At 45.5% G+C, this 20,618-nt stretch overlaps 1 protein-coding gene across 1 annotated transcript in view; it reads left to right on the forward strand.

The window, feature by feature from the left end:
- Positions 1-1,056: 1,056 nt before the first annotated feature.
- Positions 1,057-20,618, forward strand: part of SNX7 (sorting nexin 7) — a 40,370-nt gene continuing 20,808 nt past the window's right edge. The window contains exons 1-6 of the mRNA XM_033151584.1: positions 1,057-1,275; positions 15,287-15,469; positions 17,411-17,521; positions 18,070-18,234; positions 19,370-19,574; positions 20,241-20,440. Of these exons, the coding sequence (XP_033007475.1) occupies positions 1,093-1,275; positions 15,287-15,469; positions 17,411-17,521; positions 18,070-18,234; positions 19,370-19,574; positions 20,241-20,440 (1,047 nt within the window). The 5' untranslated portion in view covers positions 1,057-1,092. The remainder of the gene's footprint in view (positions 1,276-15,286; positions 15,470-17,410; positions 17,522-18,069; positions 18,235-19,369; positions 19,575-20,240; positions 20,441-20,618) is intronic.

Consider the following 20,618-nt stretch of genomic DNA (forward strand, 5'->3'; position numbering starts at 1 on the left):
AAAACAAAAACAACCTACCGGTAATAATTCCCCCCCCCCCCCGTCCCCACTTGTCCTATTTGGCTCATTAGGGGTGGGCAGGGATCAGACCCACTGGAGCCGCAAATGGTCGCCACACTAAAGGTACAGTGTGAAGACACATCTTTCAAATCGGGCTTACGGGACAGAGTAAAACTGTTTTTAATCTTCCCTGTAAAACTGTGTTTGTGTGTAGTGTAGTGATCATGTATTGGTCCTGAAAAGCAACACATATACCGGTACATACATATACATATACATATACATATACATATACATATACATATACATACATATATATATATATATACACACGTGTGTGTTTGTGTGTGTGTGTGTGTGTGTGTGTGTGTGTGTCTTTTTCATTGTTTCTGGCTTCATTAATTAAAAGCTAAAATGAATAAAAGTTGCAGGTTGTTGCAGTTTTTATCCTACAAGGCATCAAACTGGTGTTTCCTAGGACATGCAGATGAAGGAGGGGACCCAAACGTTTGACAGAGCCACATAACCAAAAAACGCCTTTACTGTTCAGCTCCAAAATCCCTCTGCCAGCCCAAGAGCTTGGCACCCCCCTCCTTCCCAATCATCTCTCCGAAAAGCTCGCGTGCTTTAACTGCCGCGTGACAGCCAGGCTTCACCTGTTGAATTACTGGCTGCTGCTCTGCCGTGTCTCTCTCTCTCTCTCTCTCACACACACACACACACAGTCAGAGAGGTGCCTGCGCGAAACCCTGAAACCCAGCCAGGCGCAATCCGGGTATAGTTGCCCCCGCCCATTCCCTCTCCAACCCTCCTTAAGGTGTAAGGCTGGGCGCGCGCCGGGCACGGAGAATAGGTGCCGGGGCTAATCTCGGTTCGCGTTCCGCGTGGATTCCTTCCACGGGGACACCCTCGGGCTCCTTCCCGGACGCCCCGCGCCCTCCTCCAGTCCTGCGCAGTGGCAGGAAAGGGCTGGAGAAGCGCTCCGGCGACCAATTGCGGCGCCGAGAGGAGGGGCGCCCGCCGGGGATCGCGCCCGCCTCCCGGGCGGGGCGCGCACACCAGCCGGAGAGGGACGGACGGAGGGAGGGAGGGATGGAGGCTGATCGCTGCGCGCCCGGCTCGCCGCCGCCGATCGCCTCCTCCTGCCTTCCCCCTGGCGGCGGGCAGGCTGCCGCCCCTACCGAGCCGCCGACGTGGCCCCCGGACCCGGATCGCCCCGCGCCCGTGGAGCTGCTGGAGTTCGACGACGACGAGGACCTGGAAGTGTTCAGCAAGGTAGAGGGAAGGGGGATCCCTCTTTCCCCGGGGCTCCCGGGGAGCCTGCCAGCCCCTTTGGCTTCCCTGGGGGTGGGGTGGAGGCAAGCGGAGCCGACCCCCCGACGGGGCACCCCCCGCTTTCCTCCCCACCTCCAAGCGCAAGGCGCTCCTCCCTCCCCAGATCCCGCCGCCCTTTGCCCTGAAGTTGGCCGGCTGAGAAGAAAAAGTTCTCTTTCTCTTTATTTTCCCCGCACCCCCCCCCAACCCGACCAACAGGCTTGTGATGAGGGGACCGGGATAAGAAGGGCAGGCGACCCGGCCCGTCCGGCTCCGGGCCCCTCTCTGCCTCGCACCCTCCTTGTAGGTGAAAGGCTGTGGGACTCTGAGAAGTTTTGCCAAGCGCTCCTCCGGTCCGCCCGCATCGGCAGGGAAGGTTAGCATCCCCGCCCTTGGCAGGAAGGCGAGAAAGGGGCGGGGAGACAGCGCCGCCCACGGAACCACGAGGCTCTTCCTCTCACGGTCGTGGGTTCGAGCCCTGCGTCGGGAGAAAGATTCCTGCCTCGCAGGGGGTTGGACTAGATGAGCCTCGTGGTCCCTTCCAACTCTACGATTCTAGGTTGGGTGTGCAGGTTCCCGCTTGGTGCAGGACATCGCTGGGTCTGCTGTTGGCCTATGCCTTTGATTTTCCCAACCCACAGGGATGAGGAAGTGGTGTCCCCAGGATTGGCTATGCTAGGTGTGGCTGAGCGTCTTCAGAGATCAGAAGCATCAGGATAGCCATAGGAGACCCCCCCCCTTCCTGATGTGTGGGGGGGGGGCGTTATTTTTAATGCAGCAGAATTCTGCAAATGAATTTGGACCCAAGCAAACTTAAGGCATCCTTTTCGGAACAAAAATTCGTGTTGCCCTGATTAAGCTTCCTAAGACTGCTCAGCCATCGCAGTGGTGAGATGTCAAGTGTCCCTTTTCTGGCGTGTTCATAAAGATTGGTGCTCATGATGCTTATCAGGGCTGTTGCAATCAACCCTGTTTCTGACACTTGTTTGTGCCTGCAAACGTTTCAGGGCGGATATAGGCCACATTCACACCATACCTTTAAAGTGCTATGGTACCACTTTCAACAGTCCCCCAAAGAATTCTGGGAAGTGTAGTTTGTTAAGGGTGCTGAGAGTTCTTAGAAGGCTCCTATTCTCCCCCGCCCCCAACTGCAGAGCTACAATTTAGCTGTCAGTTTCTCTTGCCACAGAACTCTGGGAATTGCAGCTCTGGGAGGGCATTGGGGTGCTGTAACAACCCTCAGCTCCCTTTACAGACCACACTTCCCAGAATTCCCTGCAGGAAGCCATGATGGTTTAAAGTGGTTTAGCGCTTTAAATGTATGGTTCGAATGTGGTTATAGTTTCATTTCCAATCAGTGCGCATCCCATAACTTTTTATACCGCAAATGTTCTGGTTTTGTTTTTTATTTTCCCCTTGCTTTTGCTGCGCTATAGTGCAAGAATGCCCTGCCATATGGCAATGATGTGATAACACTGAGAAAGCATTCAGAACAACTAATAAAATGATACGATGTGTGGATGACCCAGCATAAATCCACCACCAATGTGCACTATTGTTGTGTCAGTTACATGTTGCAAAAGATGCCTGCAAACAACATAGGTCAGGAGGGGCTTTGAAGGATACTTGCCATGAGACTAGTGTGGAAAGCAGACTTCTTGTGATGACTAATTTCCTCCTTGTTTTAATAATTGGTGGTGCTTATCGCATGGATCAGGACCATCATGTTGTTTCTCCATATCTGGTAGACATGAGAGGAGGGTGTGGAGACTCTGCATTGTGTCCCTATTTTAGGCCATGAGTTCTTTCAAATAATCATACTTTGTAAATAATAATAATAACCTCGCCCGTCTGACTGGGTTGCCTCAGCCACTCTGTGCGGCGTCCAGCATATATAAAAACATAATAAAACATCAAACATCAAACATTAGAAAGCTTCCCTTCGGATGTTTCCTAAACCTTATATAATTACTCATCTCCTTAACATTTGATGGGAGGGCATTCCACAGGGTGGACGTCACCACCGAAAAGGCCCCCTCCCTGGTTCCCTGTAGCTTCACTTCTCGCAGTGTGGGAGCTGCCAGAAGGCCCTCGGAGCTGGACCTCAGTGTCTGGGCTGAATGGTGGGGGTGGAAACGCTCCTTCAGGTATACAGGGCCGAGGCCGTTTAGGACTTCTGATAACTCATGATCTTTCCCAGAAGTTGAGTGTAGAAGAAATGGGATTATTCCTTTTTTCCCCTGGTGCAAGTTACCGGTATTCTCGTGAAAGGGATGAGTGACTTACCCAAGACCAGGCATAGGCAAACTCGGCCCTCCAGATGTTTTGGGATTACCGCTCCCATCATCCCTGAACACTGGTGCTGTTAGCTAGGGATGATGGGAGTTGTAGTCCCAAAACATCTGGAGGGCCGAGTTTGCCTATGCCTGCCCAAGACCATTGAGTGATCTTTATGAGCTTATTCCAGGATTAGAAACCACCTCTTCCCAATCCACATGCCACCACTCTCCATGGCTCCAAGTGTTGTAGCAGGGATCCACAAATCTTGCCTTTCGATTCACTAATCAGCCGTAATTTGTGGCCACCACTGAGTGCTTCTCTCTCCCAAGTCTGGTTTGCAGCCAGAAATATGGGGTACAGGAAGGATGCTCCATCATGCTCTGGGCTTTGAAGCAAGCAGAAGCTATTACAAATCTCTCGAGCTGCTCCCACCTACTTGATGGCTAAGCTAAGCACAACTTCACAAAGCACCCACCTTCCCTCCCTCCTCCTTGCAGTTTAAGGTAAAGGGACCCCTGACCATCAGGTCCAGTCGTGTCCGACTCTGGGGTTGCGGCGCTCATCTCGCTCTATAGGCCAAGGGAGCTGGCGTTTGTCCACAGACAGCTTCCGGGTCATGTTGCCAGCATGACAAAGCCACTTCTGGTGAACCAGAGCAGCGCACGGAAACACCGTTTACCTTCCCGCTGCAGCGGTCCCTATTTATCTACTTGCACTTTGACGTGCTTTCGAACTGCTAGGTGGGCAGGAGCTGGGACCGAGCAATGGGAGCTCACCCCGTGGCAGGGATTCGAACCGCTGACCTTCTGATCAGCAAGCCCTAGACTCTGTGGTATAACCCACCTGGCCCTTGCAGTTTAGGAGAGGGTTTATTTCATGTACTGCCATTTGGAAGAGGAGGGGAGAGTCTTGGAGTGGCTTCTGCCTGCTCCATTGACCATAGTGATGTAATAGACTCCCTGCTCCACAATAGGACTTGAGTGATGGGGGTCTCTAATGTTGCATGGAAAGCGAGCTGTTGCATGTGGATCTGAAGAAGACTAAGCGAGGAACAGGCAACTCCCATCTCATGCGGGGGTTATGTTCTGAGGCACCACACATGCAGTGAAACTGCGTATATTTGAAACACCTGCAAACACCCTCTGGACACCCTTGAAAAACCCCTTAAAAACCAGCAGCACTTACCAGCCTGGCATGAATATTGGCATTCACTCCCTCCAAACCTCTTTGCTCAAACTCCAACTCTCCACAGTTCTCAACAATTGGTTAAAGGGCTCCTGGGATTGCACTTGCCAGGGCTGGGGGGATTGCTAGGTGCTGTTTTTGCCCCCTTTTTGCCCTTTTGTGGGCTATTTTGCCATTTTAAAAGTCACTTCTGGGTTCAGTGCAATGAGGTGGTCGCACATCAATTAGACACACATAAATTGGTCGTTGCCTGTATTTCTGGGCCAAATGTTTCTTGATTAACAGGAGGGTGTATAAACACCCTGCTAGCAAATGAGGAAGAACAAATGCAGATAGCATATAACCTTCCCACAAATAAATAAGGAAGAATGCACGTTGAAGACTGGATACAATCTAACCTCCATGTTAGATAGGTCTGGAGGAGATTCCCTGGCTGAAATTCTGGAGAGTGGCTGCCAGTCCAAGTAGATGATACTGAACTTGATGGGTCAGAGGCCTGACTGTGTTCCTTCCTAAGGGTTATAGCCTGATGTTTTGTATTATTGTTGTTGTTGTTACTTTAGTCAGTAAGTAAATTTGTATACCAGCCTTCATCAGCAGATCTCAGAAATTTGTATTTTTTTAATAAATAATTTATTAAATTTTCCAATAAGACAAACAATACAAAACATAATCAAACAATAACAGACAAAAAACAAATACAAAAATACAAAACTATAAAACTACAAAAATACAAAAATCTCACTGTCTTTTCCAAGTTCATAACTTTCTATTGGGACCTCCTCACGTCCTCTCCTTTGCGTTCATTGCCAATCCTCTTTTAGTAACTTTGTAACATTGTAAAATCTACTTTTTTAACCTCTACTCTAAATCATATAATTATACTCAATATATCTTAAATCTTAAACCTTATTGTTATCAACATATTTTTTAACTCCAAAATCTTATTCTAAAAAACAAACATCAAATTTCACATCTCTGCCTCTTATATCCTTTCTTATCTTAACTTTGTTGTGCTATAGTCTATATTTCTTCTGATTCCAATTCTCAATATATTAAAAAAAAAAACACAAATTGACCTATATCTTGATATTCCTTCCAATCTCATATTCCATTTCCCCTCTGGTGTCGGATACCGTGATAAATCCTTCCTTCCTAGTAATTCACCCTTTACCCCAACCCTCTCCTGCCCATTTGCTTCCCATCCATTAACTTTCCCACTCAGAAATTTGTATATAGTGGTACCTTGGTTCTCAAACTTAATCTGTTCTGGAAGTCCATTCCAAAACCGAAGCATTCCAAAAACCAAGGTGCGCTATCCCATAGAAAGTAATGCAAAATTGATTAATCCATTTCAGACTTAAAAAACAAAACAACAACCCCTAAAACAGCAATTTAACATGAATTTTACTCTCTAACGAAACCATTGATCCATAAAATGAAAGCAATAAACAAACTGCTGCAGTCACACAATCAATCAATCAGTAGCTGAACAGGGTTCCACAAAGTCACTAAAACAAAAACAAAAAAGGAGCCGCAAATACAAAAACACAAAATAAATAGCAAAAACAGACAGGCTTCGGCGTAAACAGTCACCAACAGGTTTTCCACACCCATCAGCCAATCACCCATTCCCACCACCCTTCTGAGTAATACCCCTCCTCACTCTCTCACTATATTTAAGGGTCTGGTGACTTCTGTTTCAGTGCATCTGAAGAAGTGTGCATGCACACGAAAGCTGATACCAAGAACAAACTTAGTTGGTCTCTAAGGTGCTACTGGAAGGATTTTTTTATTTTTTGTTTTGTTTTGACTCAAAATGGAAGTGTGGCATTCATAACGGAAGCGTACCACTCAAAACGGAGCACATTCGGCTTCCGGAAAAAGTTTGCAAACCGCAACACTCCCGGGTTTGCAGTGTTTGGATTCCGAGTTGTTTGAGTACCAAGGTGTTTGAGAACCGAGGTACCACTGTACTGCCCTTCATCCGCAGATCTCAAGATAAAATTACAAAGAAGAACCTCAAAATACATAGTAAAAGTAAGAACAATAACAAACCAATAATTCCCCCCCTCCCACAGCACATTTAAAGGGGCTTCTTACTTTTTAAAGTGCTAACCACCACTGTTACATATTCTCAAGCAAAGAATTTAATTTTTAAGGTCAGAGTTTGGTTCGAAAGGCTCATGGCGAGAACCGAATGCGGAACTGCAAATTCTTGCTGAAGTGCACGACAGTAAATTAATCATGGCATATTTCATTTTGAAGAAATTAGTGGCTATCAGTCATTTTTTATTTCTCGAGTTTGTTAAATGGCAGCATGTGCATTTGAATCTCTTCCTCTGATCCAAATATCAGGAGCCCTGTTGCTAGGTAGGAATGCCTGCGGCACTAGCCTGCGTCAAGTCAGGTCAGTCTGTAACTATTTTATTATTATTATTTATATGTTAAACTATTTCTACCCTTCCTTTCGGTTAAAAGAAGAAACCGAGCTGGCTTACAAATAGATTTAGGAACAGCTTCATAATATACAATAAAAAAATTATAAAGCCCTGAAACAAGTTTAAGATAAAACAGCAGACAGATACGAATCAAGTTAAGAAAACTGGAAATGTAGAATATTTCACAAATTGGCAGGATAAAAAAATTGCCTGATAGAAGAGAAAGCTGTGCTTTGGCAGAAGATCTTCAGAAGCAAGTGAGACAGGTCTCCCTAGGGAGAGAATTCCCAAGTCACGGAGAAAGCCATCTCCTATATTATGGGTAGGCAAACTAAGGCCTGGGGGCCGGATGTGGCCCAATCGCCTTCTAAATCTGGCCCACAGATGGTCCGGGAATCAGTGTGGGTTTTTTACATGAGTAGAATATGTCCTTTTATTTAAAATGCAGACTTCGAACCATTCACATGGCCAGAATGATAGCCAGTTGGGGCTTGAGAGAATTTGGTGGCACCTTGGAACACAAAAGAATTACGTTACTTCCATGATCCATCTGTGAGGTAAAACTGTTCCAAGCTACTGTAGTCCGCCAGTTACTGGTTCAAAACCAGCTGTTTGAAATGGCAAACATTCAACCCCTGCTGCCTCTCTACAAATTAAGCAGAAGAGCATTCACAGAGCAGCTGTAGGAGACGACACACATTTTTCATTCTTGAAAACCCGTGTTCACAGATCTGTTTATGACAGAAATTTATGGAGTGAAAAATCCAAATGTCAGCATCTTAGATTTGACTGCTAGATTTGCTCCTGAATAGAAGCCTAAAAGGCATTAATGAATCATTTATGAATCGTACACTTCTCCTAATGTTTAAAAATACATCCGGCTAATGCTGAAATAATATTTCAGCTTCTGCTCTGTGTACAGAATCCTCTTTGGGTGGCGATGGGGTAAACACTGGAAGGCAACAATTTAATACTTGAATGTGCTGATTCCAAAGTCCTTCAGAACAGGAGCAGATTCTGTCAAGTTAATTTGGGGAAAGCGGATGGACTGAAATAGGTGTGTGTGAGAGAGAGAAAGAAAGAAAGAAAGAGAGAGAGGAGAGAGAGCTTAATTTCTTCTCCTTAGCCATCCCTATGCCCACTACTGCAAATCACACCCTTCCCCACACTTTGAACAAATTTGTGTGTTGCACGCAAGGATTCCCAGATTGTCAGAGCCTCCATAGAAATTAATAGGAACCTTCCCCATCTTGGCATTCTCCAGATGCATTAGGCTACAGCCAGTGTTCAAAATTTGGCAGGCTCCAGGCACGTTTTGCCCTGGCTATCAGCCACTTGCGACCAAGTGAAGATGACCAGGTACTACGATGGTGCCTGACATCTCCACCACCTGGAGGTGCATGCCTGGGGATCATTGGATCTCGACTGTTTTCACACACTAATACCACACCCTGTGGAATTTTATCAGTTATCTTTTACCTGCACAATCAGAATGAATTTCAGGAACCAAAACGTCGTATTGAAAAATGTAACTTTCGAGCTGCTTGGCCCCAAAATGCCAACTCAGCAATCCATTTTGGCTGCTGCAACCCTGGTTTAAGGACCCATCTGGCACCTAGCTTATATACCTGAGCTTCTAACACTGACTACAATAGTTGACCGTTGACCATGCTCGCTGCGGCTGATGGGAGTCGCTAGCTGTCTTCACTAAGATTTTTAGCCATTCCTGTGTCAAAATACAGTGGTACCTCAGGTTACGGACCCAATCCATTCCGGGGTGCCGTTTGCACCCTGAAAAGTCCATAATCTGAGCTGCGCTTCTGCGCATGCACAAACCATGCAGAACGCTTCTGCGCATGCTCGCCGGGGGAAACCCGGAAGTAAACACTTCCGGGTTTCAAGCATTCGCAACCTGAAAAAACGCAACAGGACATGAACGTAACACGAGGTATGACTGTACCATTTTCTGATATTGGTACACTGTGGTATAGTGATATTGAAAGGAAAGCAGCCTTCTCATTGTTTCCTGGTCAGTATTTACTTTTTATTTTATTTTCATAAACCGGTTTTTACGAACATTAATAAAAGATTTCCTACGAAATCAATATTAATACGAAGGAAATTCCTCCGTTTCCATGCCCCCTCTATGTATTCATCTGCAAAGTTTGCTGCCTATCCAAAACATTATTTTTCTAGTGCATGAGTACCTGGAGGTAAATTGACTTCATATATCATTTTTCGCAGCTTGCACAATGGAAATAAAACAGCTCCCTAAATGGTGAAAAATGAGAATCTTAAAACTGTCAAGTGTAATAATCCAGATTATTACTCAAAGCATAAACATAAAGCACATGTGATTTTAGCAACTACCTGGCTGTGTGGCCTAATGGTGCCCCTGGTGTTTAGAAAGCTTGGAAGGTGCCTTGGAAGATAATAATGTAGGCCATCACCCTTTGTCATCATTCCTGATAGGCATTAGATGCCCGGATTTTTATATTCTGTATAAAGAACTTTGACTAATATGTTTTAAAAGGTTACAAAACTGCTCTGTGGAGTGCTGCTTTGTGGTTTATCTGTGTCAGACATCTGCTTTAAAATCTAGCTGGCACCGGGGAACAACTTATGCCAATTTATCCGTTTTCTGCCTTTGGAGCCAGTTGTGGCTCAGCAGTTAAGAGTATATATATTATGAAATTTAAAGTTCCCAGTTTAAATTTCACCTCTGCCATAAACTCACTATGCTATGTGGCTTTAAGCAATTCTTTCAGACTTAGATCACCCACCTGCAGGATGCGAGCATATGAAATGTATATAGTTAAAGGCAGTGCTGTTTTTCTAGAAAAAGAGGTGCCAGAACTCGCCATGAACACCTCCCTTGTTTCTCTTACAGTGGCAATGGCACCCACCTGACAGGTGCAGGAACTAAGTTCTGGCCAGTTCTGACTGAAAAAAGACCTGATTAAAGGCAGTAAGGAGTTTGATGGTGAAGTGCTGTAGGCATGCTTATCTGAGTCCCATTTTCCAGCACCCTTAAACTACAGTTCCCAGGATTCTTTGGAGGAAGCCATGTGCTCAAAAAGTATGGTGTCAATGTGCCCTTGGGTAGAAGAAAGTCACGAGGATGGTTTAGAGATGATTTGTGGCACCGGAACCACCAGAAGCCCTGCTGGTTTTGCGTCCATCATGGTGGAAGGTAGAAGAGCTGGAAGGGAAAGAAGCATGCCAGTTCCAGGGTTTGTTCTGGAAGCAGGTTGGGGGAACAGGAGGATGCAAAGCCACCCCAACACTCAGAACTGCCCCTACATTTCTTCTCTACCATTGGAGGGCTGATAGCAGAGGAGCAATGTGGGCAGTTCTGTGCCTGGAATGGGCCTCCCTTTCTGCCCACAGAGAGGGAGATCCACAATCTCCTATGGCCTTTGGAATGCCATCTCTGGGAACATAGGATTGTGCCCAAAATGTGTTATATCCATGTCCTGAATGGGGTAACTGTGCCCCTGAAGGACCAGCCTGGAAGTCATTTTGGACTCAGCTGTCCATGGAGGCACAGGTCAATTCTGTGCCCAGGGCAGCTGTTTACCAGCTCCATCTGGTACGCAGGCTGAGACCCTACTTGCCTGCAGACTGTCTCATGAGAGTGGTGCATGCTCTGGTTATCACCCACTTGGACTACTGCAATGCACTCTACACCGGGTTACCTTTGAAGGTGACCCGGAAACTACAGTGGTACCTCAGGTTAAGAACTTAATTCGTTCTTAACCTGAAACTGTTCTTAACCTGAGGTACCACTTTAGCTAATGGGGCTGCCGTGGCGCAATTTCTGTTCTCATCCTGAAGCAAAGTTCTTAACCTGAGGTACTATTTCTGAGTTAGTGGAGTCTGTAACCTGAAGCGCCTGTAACCTGAAGCATCTGTAACCCAAGGTAAAGGTAAAGGGACCCCTGACCATTAGGTCCAGTCGTGTCCAAATCAGGGGTTGCGGTGCTCATCTTGCGTTACTGGCCGAGGGAGCCGGCGTACAGCTTCCGGGTCATGTGACCAGCATGCTGAGCATGACAAAGCCGCTTCTGGCGAACCAGAGCAGCGCACCCGAGGTACCACTGTACAACTAATCCAAAATGCAACAGCCAGACTGCTGACTGTGGGAGTGGCCGCCAAGACCATATAACACCGGTCCTGAAAGGCCTACATTGGCTCCCAGGACGTTTCCAAGCACAATTCAAAGTGTTGGTGCTGACCTTTAAAGCCCTAAATGGCCTTGGCCCAGTATACCTGAAGGAGTGTCTCCACCCCCATCATTCAGCCTGGACACTGAGGTCCAGCTCTGAGGGCCTTTCTGGCGGTTCCCTACTGCGAGAAGTGCCTCCCATCAGATGGCAAGGAAATAAACAACTACGGTATCTGACTTTTAGAAGACATCTGAAGGCAACCCTGTTTAGGAAAGTTTTTAATGTTTGATGTTTTATCGTGTTTTTAATATTCTGTTGGGAGCCGCCCAGAGTGGCTGGGGGAACCCAGCCAGATGGGTGGGGTATAAATAGAATCATAGAATCATAGAGTTGGAAGAGACCACAAGGGCCATCCAGTCCAACCCCTATTATTATTATTATTACTACTACTACTACTACTACTACTACTATGTGAAGCATCACTGAAGTTGAGCTTTTTGTTCCATTACCCTCCCCCCCCCTTTATGTGATAGCAAAAGACACACGCATGCTGATGGGTTTGATAAACTGCTGCAAATTACTAGTGAAAGAGCAAATCACTTTTAAGTAATGATTAAAATTAAGCAGATCCACCCGCAGGCTTACAGTTCAAAGACACATTGCCAGGGGGGCAGGGCAGAAAAATAAAGGGTGGCAAAAGAGACTGAAGGCCAGTAAGAAAATTCCAGGGTAAATAGATGATGATGATTTATTATCTATTTGATTTAGATTCTACCTTTTCTCCCAAAGGAGTCCAGGGCTAATATATGACATCATAAATACTGGAACATAACTAAAAGCATTGCAAATAATAATAATAATAATAATAACAATGGTTTAAAACCCACTTTTGGTATAGATATCTAAATTTCCAAGCTGTGCTCCCATTGCTAAATATAAAGGGTTCTGTAAGGTTTAGGTTTTAGATTGGAAGCTTTGCTGTACAAGTGTCATGCTGCAGCAGACAAAGAAAGAAGGGAACGTAGATCTAGATAAGGAAGACCACGGAAATACTTGAAAGTAAGCATAAGAAGCTTAGAAAGTCGACAAGCAGCAGAAAGCTGGTGAATTGACTGGTACAAAGGAGTAAGCGGTCTGAATGATGAGAGGGAGGTATTATGGTAGTGAGGACAGTTAAGGCACCACAGAGAGGTTTAAGTAGGAAGGCAGGCATACAAACTTAAAATTATTGAGGTGTGAGCTGTGCCAAATGGGGCCATTGGGCATAGGTCAGACTCTGAGTGGGGCTGAGGGAATCCCAGCTGAGCATGGGCAGGGGTGGAGAGAGAGGTGTGGCCTTTTGGGGAATCTCTCAATCTGGAGTGCTGGTGGGAAAATATCTGGAGGGGCTTCCAGGCTGCCTTGGCTTCTCCTACCTTCTCGGGAATCTGTGACTCTTAAAAGTCATCCTAGAGAGGGATCCCTAAAAAGGGGGAGTTTCAATTCCTCCCAGCCCCTGTTCTTCCCTGGAAGCAAAATTCCACCCCCCTCACCATGACTGAAGCTGCTGCTGCTGCATTGGAGGCTGCAGGATCAGAACACAGGACACTACCTTATGTGGAGTCCTGCCATGGGTCCACCTGGGAATCTGCAACTTCTTTTAGATTCTGAGCTCCTCAGGAAAGATGAGGCTGAATCTCAACTAATTGTACTTAACACCTAGAAGATTATGCACATCTCAATCTACATTAAAAAAAAACAAAACACAGCAAAAACATCCTACCAGTTCAATTGGGGTCAGATAAGCATCATGATACATATTGGGGAGTGACCATCCATATATTAAGATGCAGCATTGGAAGGAGGGTTTCTGGTGAGAAACTGACATGGGGGGAAGATTGAAGTATTTTGGTCCTGATCAAGTTTGGGAATGCGCCTTGTGACTGCACTTTATAAACAAAAAAGATGTGATCTGCCTAAGCATTAATTTTGCATGACATGCATAAAGTCGCATCTAGTGTGACCCTTATTTTATCCATGTTGCATATGACATGAGAGAAGGTAGTTCGTTGAAGGACATCCCATGTGGTTTGTGGCAAAGGTGAAGAAGAAGAGTTTGGATTTAATACCCCGCTTTATCACTACCCGAAGGAGTTTCAAAGCGGCTAACATTCTCCTTTCCCTTCCTCCCCCACAACAAACACTCTGTGAGGTGAGTGGGGCTGAGAGACTTCAGAGAAGTGTGACTAGCCCAAGGTCACCCAACAGCTGCATGTGGAGGAGCGGAGACGTGAACCCGGTTCACCAGATTATGAGTCTACCACTCTTAACCACTACACCACACCGGCTCTCTGAAGAACTGCACCAGGGACTTCCTGATCTGTGGATCATTCCCTTACCACATTGGTTCTCTAACTAATCCTAGAGAGGCAGTGATTTGTGTTTGTGGGACAGAAATGTTAAAAACAACCCCCCAATGTTCAGTGAAAAGAAGGGATCCCATGGCAGCTCAGGGAGTTTTTCGGGATGCAAAATCACCTTTTTGTGTGACTTAGAAATTTATATCTTGTAATGATCTGCCAGGAAAAGAAGCATGGAATACTGGCACTTTAGCCATTGTAAAAAATGTGGTATCCAGTGCAAAGTTAAGCTTCCTTTGTACAAAGTGGTTCTGTTGCTCGAAAAGAAACGAAAAGGCAGAGATCCATGACCTTTGGAAATCAGGGAAAGCACCACAGTCATCCCAGACTTGAAGGGCCTTTTCATGGCAATAAAAGCTATTGTGCCTTGCTGGTTGATTGATATCTCTCCCCCCCCCCTTTGCTGCTTCATTGATAACTGAGTAGCCAGTTTTCAGGGCGATTGCCATTGTGGATCTGGGTGTTGCCTGACCATAAAAAAAACAGCTAGTTGAGACTGGTGTGCCAGCGGCGGGGGGCAGGGATACAATGCTGGAGAAGTGTTTTGAGAAAGCCCGAGAATAAAATATTTTATTATATATGGACAAAGCAGTTAACCAGAGAGAAGTGAGTCAATAATTTAATCTTCAAGTGTTAATGTAGGAACCATTAAATCGCACATTGAGCCATTTTACAGTGCCATACAAGACCCAGGCTGGAGAATCCTTGCTCCTGCAACTGTTGCTGGACTACAGCTCCCATCAAGCATGGCAAATGGCCAAGGAAGATGGGAGTTGTAGTTTAGCAACATCTGGAAGGCTAAAGGTTCCATAGACCCGTACTGCATCATCATCGGTGGCGGACTTTGGGCTCTCCGATTTCAGCGGCGCCCTGTGCGATGCTAAAATTTGGCATTCCACACCCCACCCTGTTCTGTAGCATTGTTGTGACAGCTCCCTGCAGTGGGGCACCCAGTTGGTCGCACTACCCTAAAACTACCTCTGCCATCATCCATCCCAGCGGGGGCCCCTCCCTCCTCCAACTGTCACCTCTCCACAGGGGCTTCTGTTAAACCACTGTATCCTGAGGTGAGTGAGAAGCAGCAGTTACAGCCTCTTCACAATGAACAACGGCCTTTTCTATTAATATTGTAAACCCTTGCACTGCTTGGATTCAAGCCGAGATAATTCACCATTTGCTTACTTTTCATGACATTCAAAAATAGCTGCCTAAGGTAGGAATGGTCCTGACTGTGCCTAATGGTAGGAATGGTTCTGGTTAGTACTTGTCGATGCCCCCTTTTCGTCTTGAAGACTGATAGTGTCTTGATTATGATACATTCCTTTGGATTATGGTGAAAGTTCCACAGATGAGGTACAACCCTTGGCTATAGTTTAGCCTCACAAACTATGACAAATAAGTGATATATAGGAGTCACTACTAGCTCTGATGACATCAAGTAAGTTGTATAGTTTGGGTGTAGGTGGCAATTCTTTAAAATGCCTTGTTTTTTCCACAGGATGCCTCCCTCACCGAGGTCAATTCATTCAGTCCTTTGATGCCCACATCCCCGTCTTCGATGACCAACCAATACAAATTTGAAGATGAACCGGAATTAAAGGATCTTTTCATTACAGTTGACGATCCGGAAAGCCACATCACTGCCCTAGAGACATTCATCACCTACAGAGTTGTTACAAAGGTTAGTTTTCTATTGTTGCAAATTTCCGCTTTGGCCATTTAAAGTAAACTTTGCAGCTGGTACCGATGTCGCAGGAGTTGTGTGGTACTTGGCAAGAAAGAAGCATGTCTGTTCCGCTTGCCTTAGAGCAGGGGTTGGCAAGGCTTACCTTACCTGCGCTGGTTCACTCCAGCGGACATCCCTCTGTGGTCCAAATTGCGTGCCTGAACGCGCGTGTGATTTTCGGCATCTGCACAGGTGCGATTTCCAGCATCTGCGCCTGCGCAGATGCAGTTTCCAGCACCGGGGAAGTGACTCCCCACGCCACACTGTGCCAGTTTAGCGCAGCACACGGGGACTCGATGGGTGGGCGACTCGGTTCGGGGGCAGCTTGGAGGCCGGTTAAACAACCCCCGTGGGCTGCTTGTCCCCCATGGGCCTTAGGTTGCCTACCCCTGCCTTAGAGGAAGCCAGATGTTGTCAGACCATAGCTCCCATCATCCCTCACCACTGGGACTGATGGGAATCTGAGACTTTACCTTGGGGGACAGCTACTCCTACCTGAGAGGGCTTTGGGCTTGGGCTTTTCCAACAGCCATGTGACAGACTTTTTGAAATAATAATGTTGAAGGTTTTTTTTAAGTCCCCAAATAAGGGGAGTTTCAAAAGCTGTGTGTGATATAGCATGCGGTTCTGCTGGGGGGGGGAATGGTCAGAAATCCCATGGGGTGTCCTGGCCAAAGCTATTTATATGAATGAAAAGATAACAAGGAAGTGGTTTGGTAATGCTGCTTGTCAGTTTATGATACAGTGGTACCTCTGGATGCGAACGGGATCCATTCCGGAGCCCCTTTCGCATCCTGAGTGCTGTGTCTGCGCATGCTCGCTGCTTCTGCACATGCACGTGACATCATTTGACGCGTCTGCGCATGCGCGAACTGCCAAACCTGGAAGTAACCTATTCCGGTACTTCCAGGTTCAGCAGGTTCGTAACCCGTGACAAATGCAACATGCAGCGTTCGTAACACAAGCTACGACTGTAGTTACCTTCTGCATACGTACACACAAACACCCACACCCACATCTATATCTACAGTTCTACACACACATATTCCTGCCTTGTGATTATACTTTATAACCTTTCACAGATCTTTCTCCTATACACATACACACACATGTTTGTCTGGCAGTTACACGACAATATTAAAATGAGGGGTGATGAATATAGGAATATATTTGTGGCTGCACTGAGATATACTTTGCCCATTTTAAAAAATAAAAAACCATACAACCAGTCAGTTTTGAGGTCTCCCTGAGAAGTGCTGAGTTTCTAAGGACCAGCTTAGATCATAGAGTTGGAAGGGACCTCGAGGTTCATCTAGTCCAACCCCCTGAAATACAGGATTATTTTGCCCAAGGCCCTGAGATTAAGAGTCTCATGCTTCACCAACTGAGTTATCCACCCACTGCTTTGAGTGCTTTTCTTTTTTCTCCATTTGTAAGTGAAGGAGAGGATAGGCAACTTGATCTTATTCATATTTGCTTGGAAGTCTGTCCAATTGTATTCAAGGGGGGGCAGGGAGGAGCTTGTTCCCCGGTGCACAAGAAGATGCCTCCCATTTTAGATTCTTCTCAAAAGGCTGCTTAAAGCTTAGACGTCTTCAGAGCATGCTGTAAATACAATTTGGGCAAACCTCCTGTGCCAATCTGTGCTGCAGTAAGACTGAATGATCTCATGAACCTAGCTCATGCTCAGAGTCATGAATTGTAGTTCTGCTCTGGTTGTGTGCAGTTCTTCTGATACAAAACGGCCTCTGTGCCGAAGAGGAAGTCCCATTCATAGTGGCTACTGTTTGCCTTTAAAACACCCATTCTCTCCGCCAAATAGCCATTCTACACCATGAGTGCCCGAAGGCCTTTTCGACATATGCCTCATTCGACTGTCTTCTGTATCTTTTCTAGACCATGCGTGGTGAATTCGACTCCAGTGAGTATGAAGTTAGACGACGCTATCAGGATTTCCTTTGGTTAAAGGGAAGACTTGAGGAAGCACACCCAACTCTCATCGTTCCCGTAGGTCTAATCAACTCTTGTTTTGTTAGGCAGAAAGCTGAGATTGAAAGAAGAGAAAAGGCACATTGGACGGGTTGAACTGATTTCTTAAAAGTGATAAGTGGTAGCTGTTCTTTTTCTGCAGTGTGTCCTCTCCCTTGTTATTTGTTCTAATAATGAAACCCCTGCATATTTTATTTTGATTTGGTTCACATGTAACACTAAACCATGTTCTAACATTTTGAAGATAAGCCTAAGTGAGCCTTGGGCTTGCACATTCCCACCTCCTCTCACCCTTTGAACCTCTGCTTTTATTTTAGATGAATCACAGTTAGAATAATGCAAAAACCCCAAAATTTAAATGAAAGCAAGCCATGCAAGAGGAGGAGGAGGAGGAGGAGGAGGAGAATGTGAGCCCATTGAATCACCAAGCCTCATTCTTGTGACACTACAAACTGTGGTTTCAGGTTACATCCAAAGCAGACCAATATTTTTAGAATGGCTGTTTACATATACATGCAGTTATGCAGCTTAACTGTGTTTTCCCTTCCATTATCTTTCTGCCTTAGCCATTGCCTGAAAAATTCATAATGAAAGGAGTTGTGGAACGATTTAATGAAGAATTCATTGAAACGAGAAAGAAAGCACTGCATAAATTTTTAAACCGGATTGCTGATCATCCCACTTTAACTTTTAATGAGGACCTCAAAATTTTTCTTACCGCACAAGCCTGGGTAAAGATTCTTCTTTATTATTTTGTTGTTGTTGTTGTTATCGTAAAAGTAAGATTTGTCAAGTCTGACCAAAATAGGTACCTATCTAACTGGGTTAGGATGAATTCAGACTATTCCCCCTTCTGTCCCCCAGGATTGTAATTGGGGAGAGGTTGTGCGCTAACTTTAGATACCTCTTTTCTTCTCCCACACCCTTCCACGTTCTCTGCACTACAGGGAGAAAAGACCAAAACTGAGAGAAAGCAGACAGAGAGAAACTCCCCGTTTGCTCATTCAGAGCCAAAGATCTCTTCCTTGCTTCTGTCCGGATACAATCCAGATCAAAAATACCATGTTGCATTTACCCTGTGTTTTCTTTTTTCTTTTTTTTAATGGAATATTCAGGGAAAGAGCCTAGGACCTTAGGAAAGCCGCTATGAAACAACACATCTTCTCAGGAAGCTTAGTTCGAGTATCAAAATGCACACACACACCCCTCCATTATGGAAATGCCTTTGAATATTTATAGGCACCAGTTTATTTTTACTTAAGTGGGGTTGTAGACAAAGCCATGCTTTTAAAGAAGTTATTGAAAGCACTGGAACAAAACAAGGAACACAAGAGCAAAAAGACACGAGAATAATATTTATTTATTTATTAATTATTATTATTAATAATAATAATAATAATAATAATAATAATAATAATAATAGGTAATAGATAGCTATATGCTTCCCATCTGATTGGGTTACCCAAGCAACACTGGGAGGCTGCCAACAAATTAAAACACAGTAAGACATCAAACATTAAAAGTCTCCCTATACAGGGCTGCCTTCAGATGTCAGACAGTTGTTTATTTCCTTGACATCCGGTGGGAGGGTGTTCCACAGGGCAGGCGCGACTACTGAGAAGGCCCCCTGCCTGGTTCCCTTCAACCTCACTTTTCACAATGCAGGAACCGCCAGAGGTTATACTTTAGTGTGAGTGTGAGCGAGCAGATTAATTTTGGTATCAGCGATGGGAAAAAAGGTCTGTCATGTTTCATATGGACTGTGATGTGAACTTGTTTTTTTTTTTTTTACTACATCTTTTGTTTTTCAGTACGTAAACAACAACTCACCCAAGTCAAAGCTTGATTTCATCCCTTAATTTTCAGGAACTTTCATCTCACAAGAAGCAGGGGCCTGGTCTGCTCAGCAGAATGGGACAAACCGTCAAAGCAGTTGCGTCGTCGATGCGAGGAGCGCCCGTGAAGAACCGCCCAGAAGCATTTGCAGAAATGATGGACCACGTGGAGGTGTTTAGCCAGAAAATCAATCTGTTGGATAAAATCTCCCACCGAGTCTACAGGGAAGAGAGAGGTTGGTGGAAAAGAAAGCCAACATTCTTGGCTATTTCTGGTGGGCTTGCAGTTTCTTCCTCCTTTCTGGCTTCGAAATCCCCACAGTTGGGGGAAACTAGAATCCGGCCTCTGTTCCCTGCTATAAACTTCATGTATACCAATATCATCTCCATTTTCTGAGTAGGGATTGTTTAAGTAATCAAAATGGTACTATTCACACACAAGAAGGGGATATCGGGAGGTTTGGAGGAGCCACAAGCTTTGGAAAAAATAGTAAACATATTTAGAAAGCCTAGGGTTGAGGAGGCAGAATCGGTCCAACGAGGACCAAGCATGTTCAGTGCTTGCAGAATGCTAACTATTGAGGGTGGGTAAATAGTAAACCTGGTGGGAGGGTTATGGAACGGTGTAGCTGGAATTCTAATCAGTGAGTCGCCACGCTGCAACATTTTGCTGCAGACCCCACTTGTCCCAAATAGAAATAAAAGAACTATCTGCCATGAACTCAAGACCAGATCTTGGGCTAATTATGTGTTCCTCAGCTGTCAAATGGGACTGAACTCGATTGCCTGTGACCACATCTTGTCACAGACATTAAAAAAAAAATATTCTGGTTATTATTTTATTTTAGAAACGGAATTTAAATGCCAATCCCTTCTCTTCTCTCCTTCCCCCCGCTTTAAAGACTACTTTTGTGAGCTGAAGGAGTTTGGCCCCATCCACACGCTTTGGTCCGCATCCGAAGTAGACCTGGCGGACACGCTGAAAGGGGTGGCAGGCTGCATCGACAAATGCTGCAAGGCGACCGAGAAACGGATGGCAGGGCTCTCTGAAATCCTCTTCCCTACTCTGCATGAATATGTGCTTTACAGTGAAATATTAACGGTAAGATGGAACAGGCACTGTGTGGATTCATGTGTCATGGACTCTTTGTTTTCAACACCCTTCCCTCTGATTGCATTGCTGTAGTGTAAGCGGCCTGTCAAATGACTGCAGTCAGTGCGTTTTCTTAGCCTGGTGATGGCAATGCACTACTTTGGGTAAGGGCAGCCAGCCTGGTGCT

Source organism: Lacerta agilis, chromosome 6, assembly GCF_009819535.1.
Source record: "Lacerta agilis isolate rLacAgi1 chromosome 6, rLacAgi1.pri, whole genome shotgun sequence".
Classification (NCBI taxonomy): Eukaryota; Metazoa; Chordata; class Lepidosauria; order Squamata; family Lacertidae; genus Lacerta; species Lacerta agilis.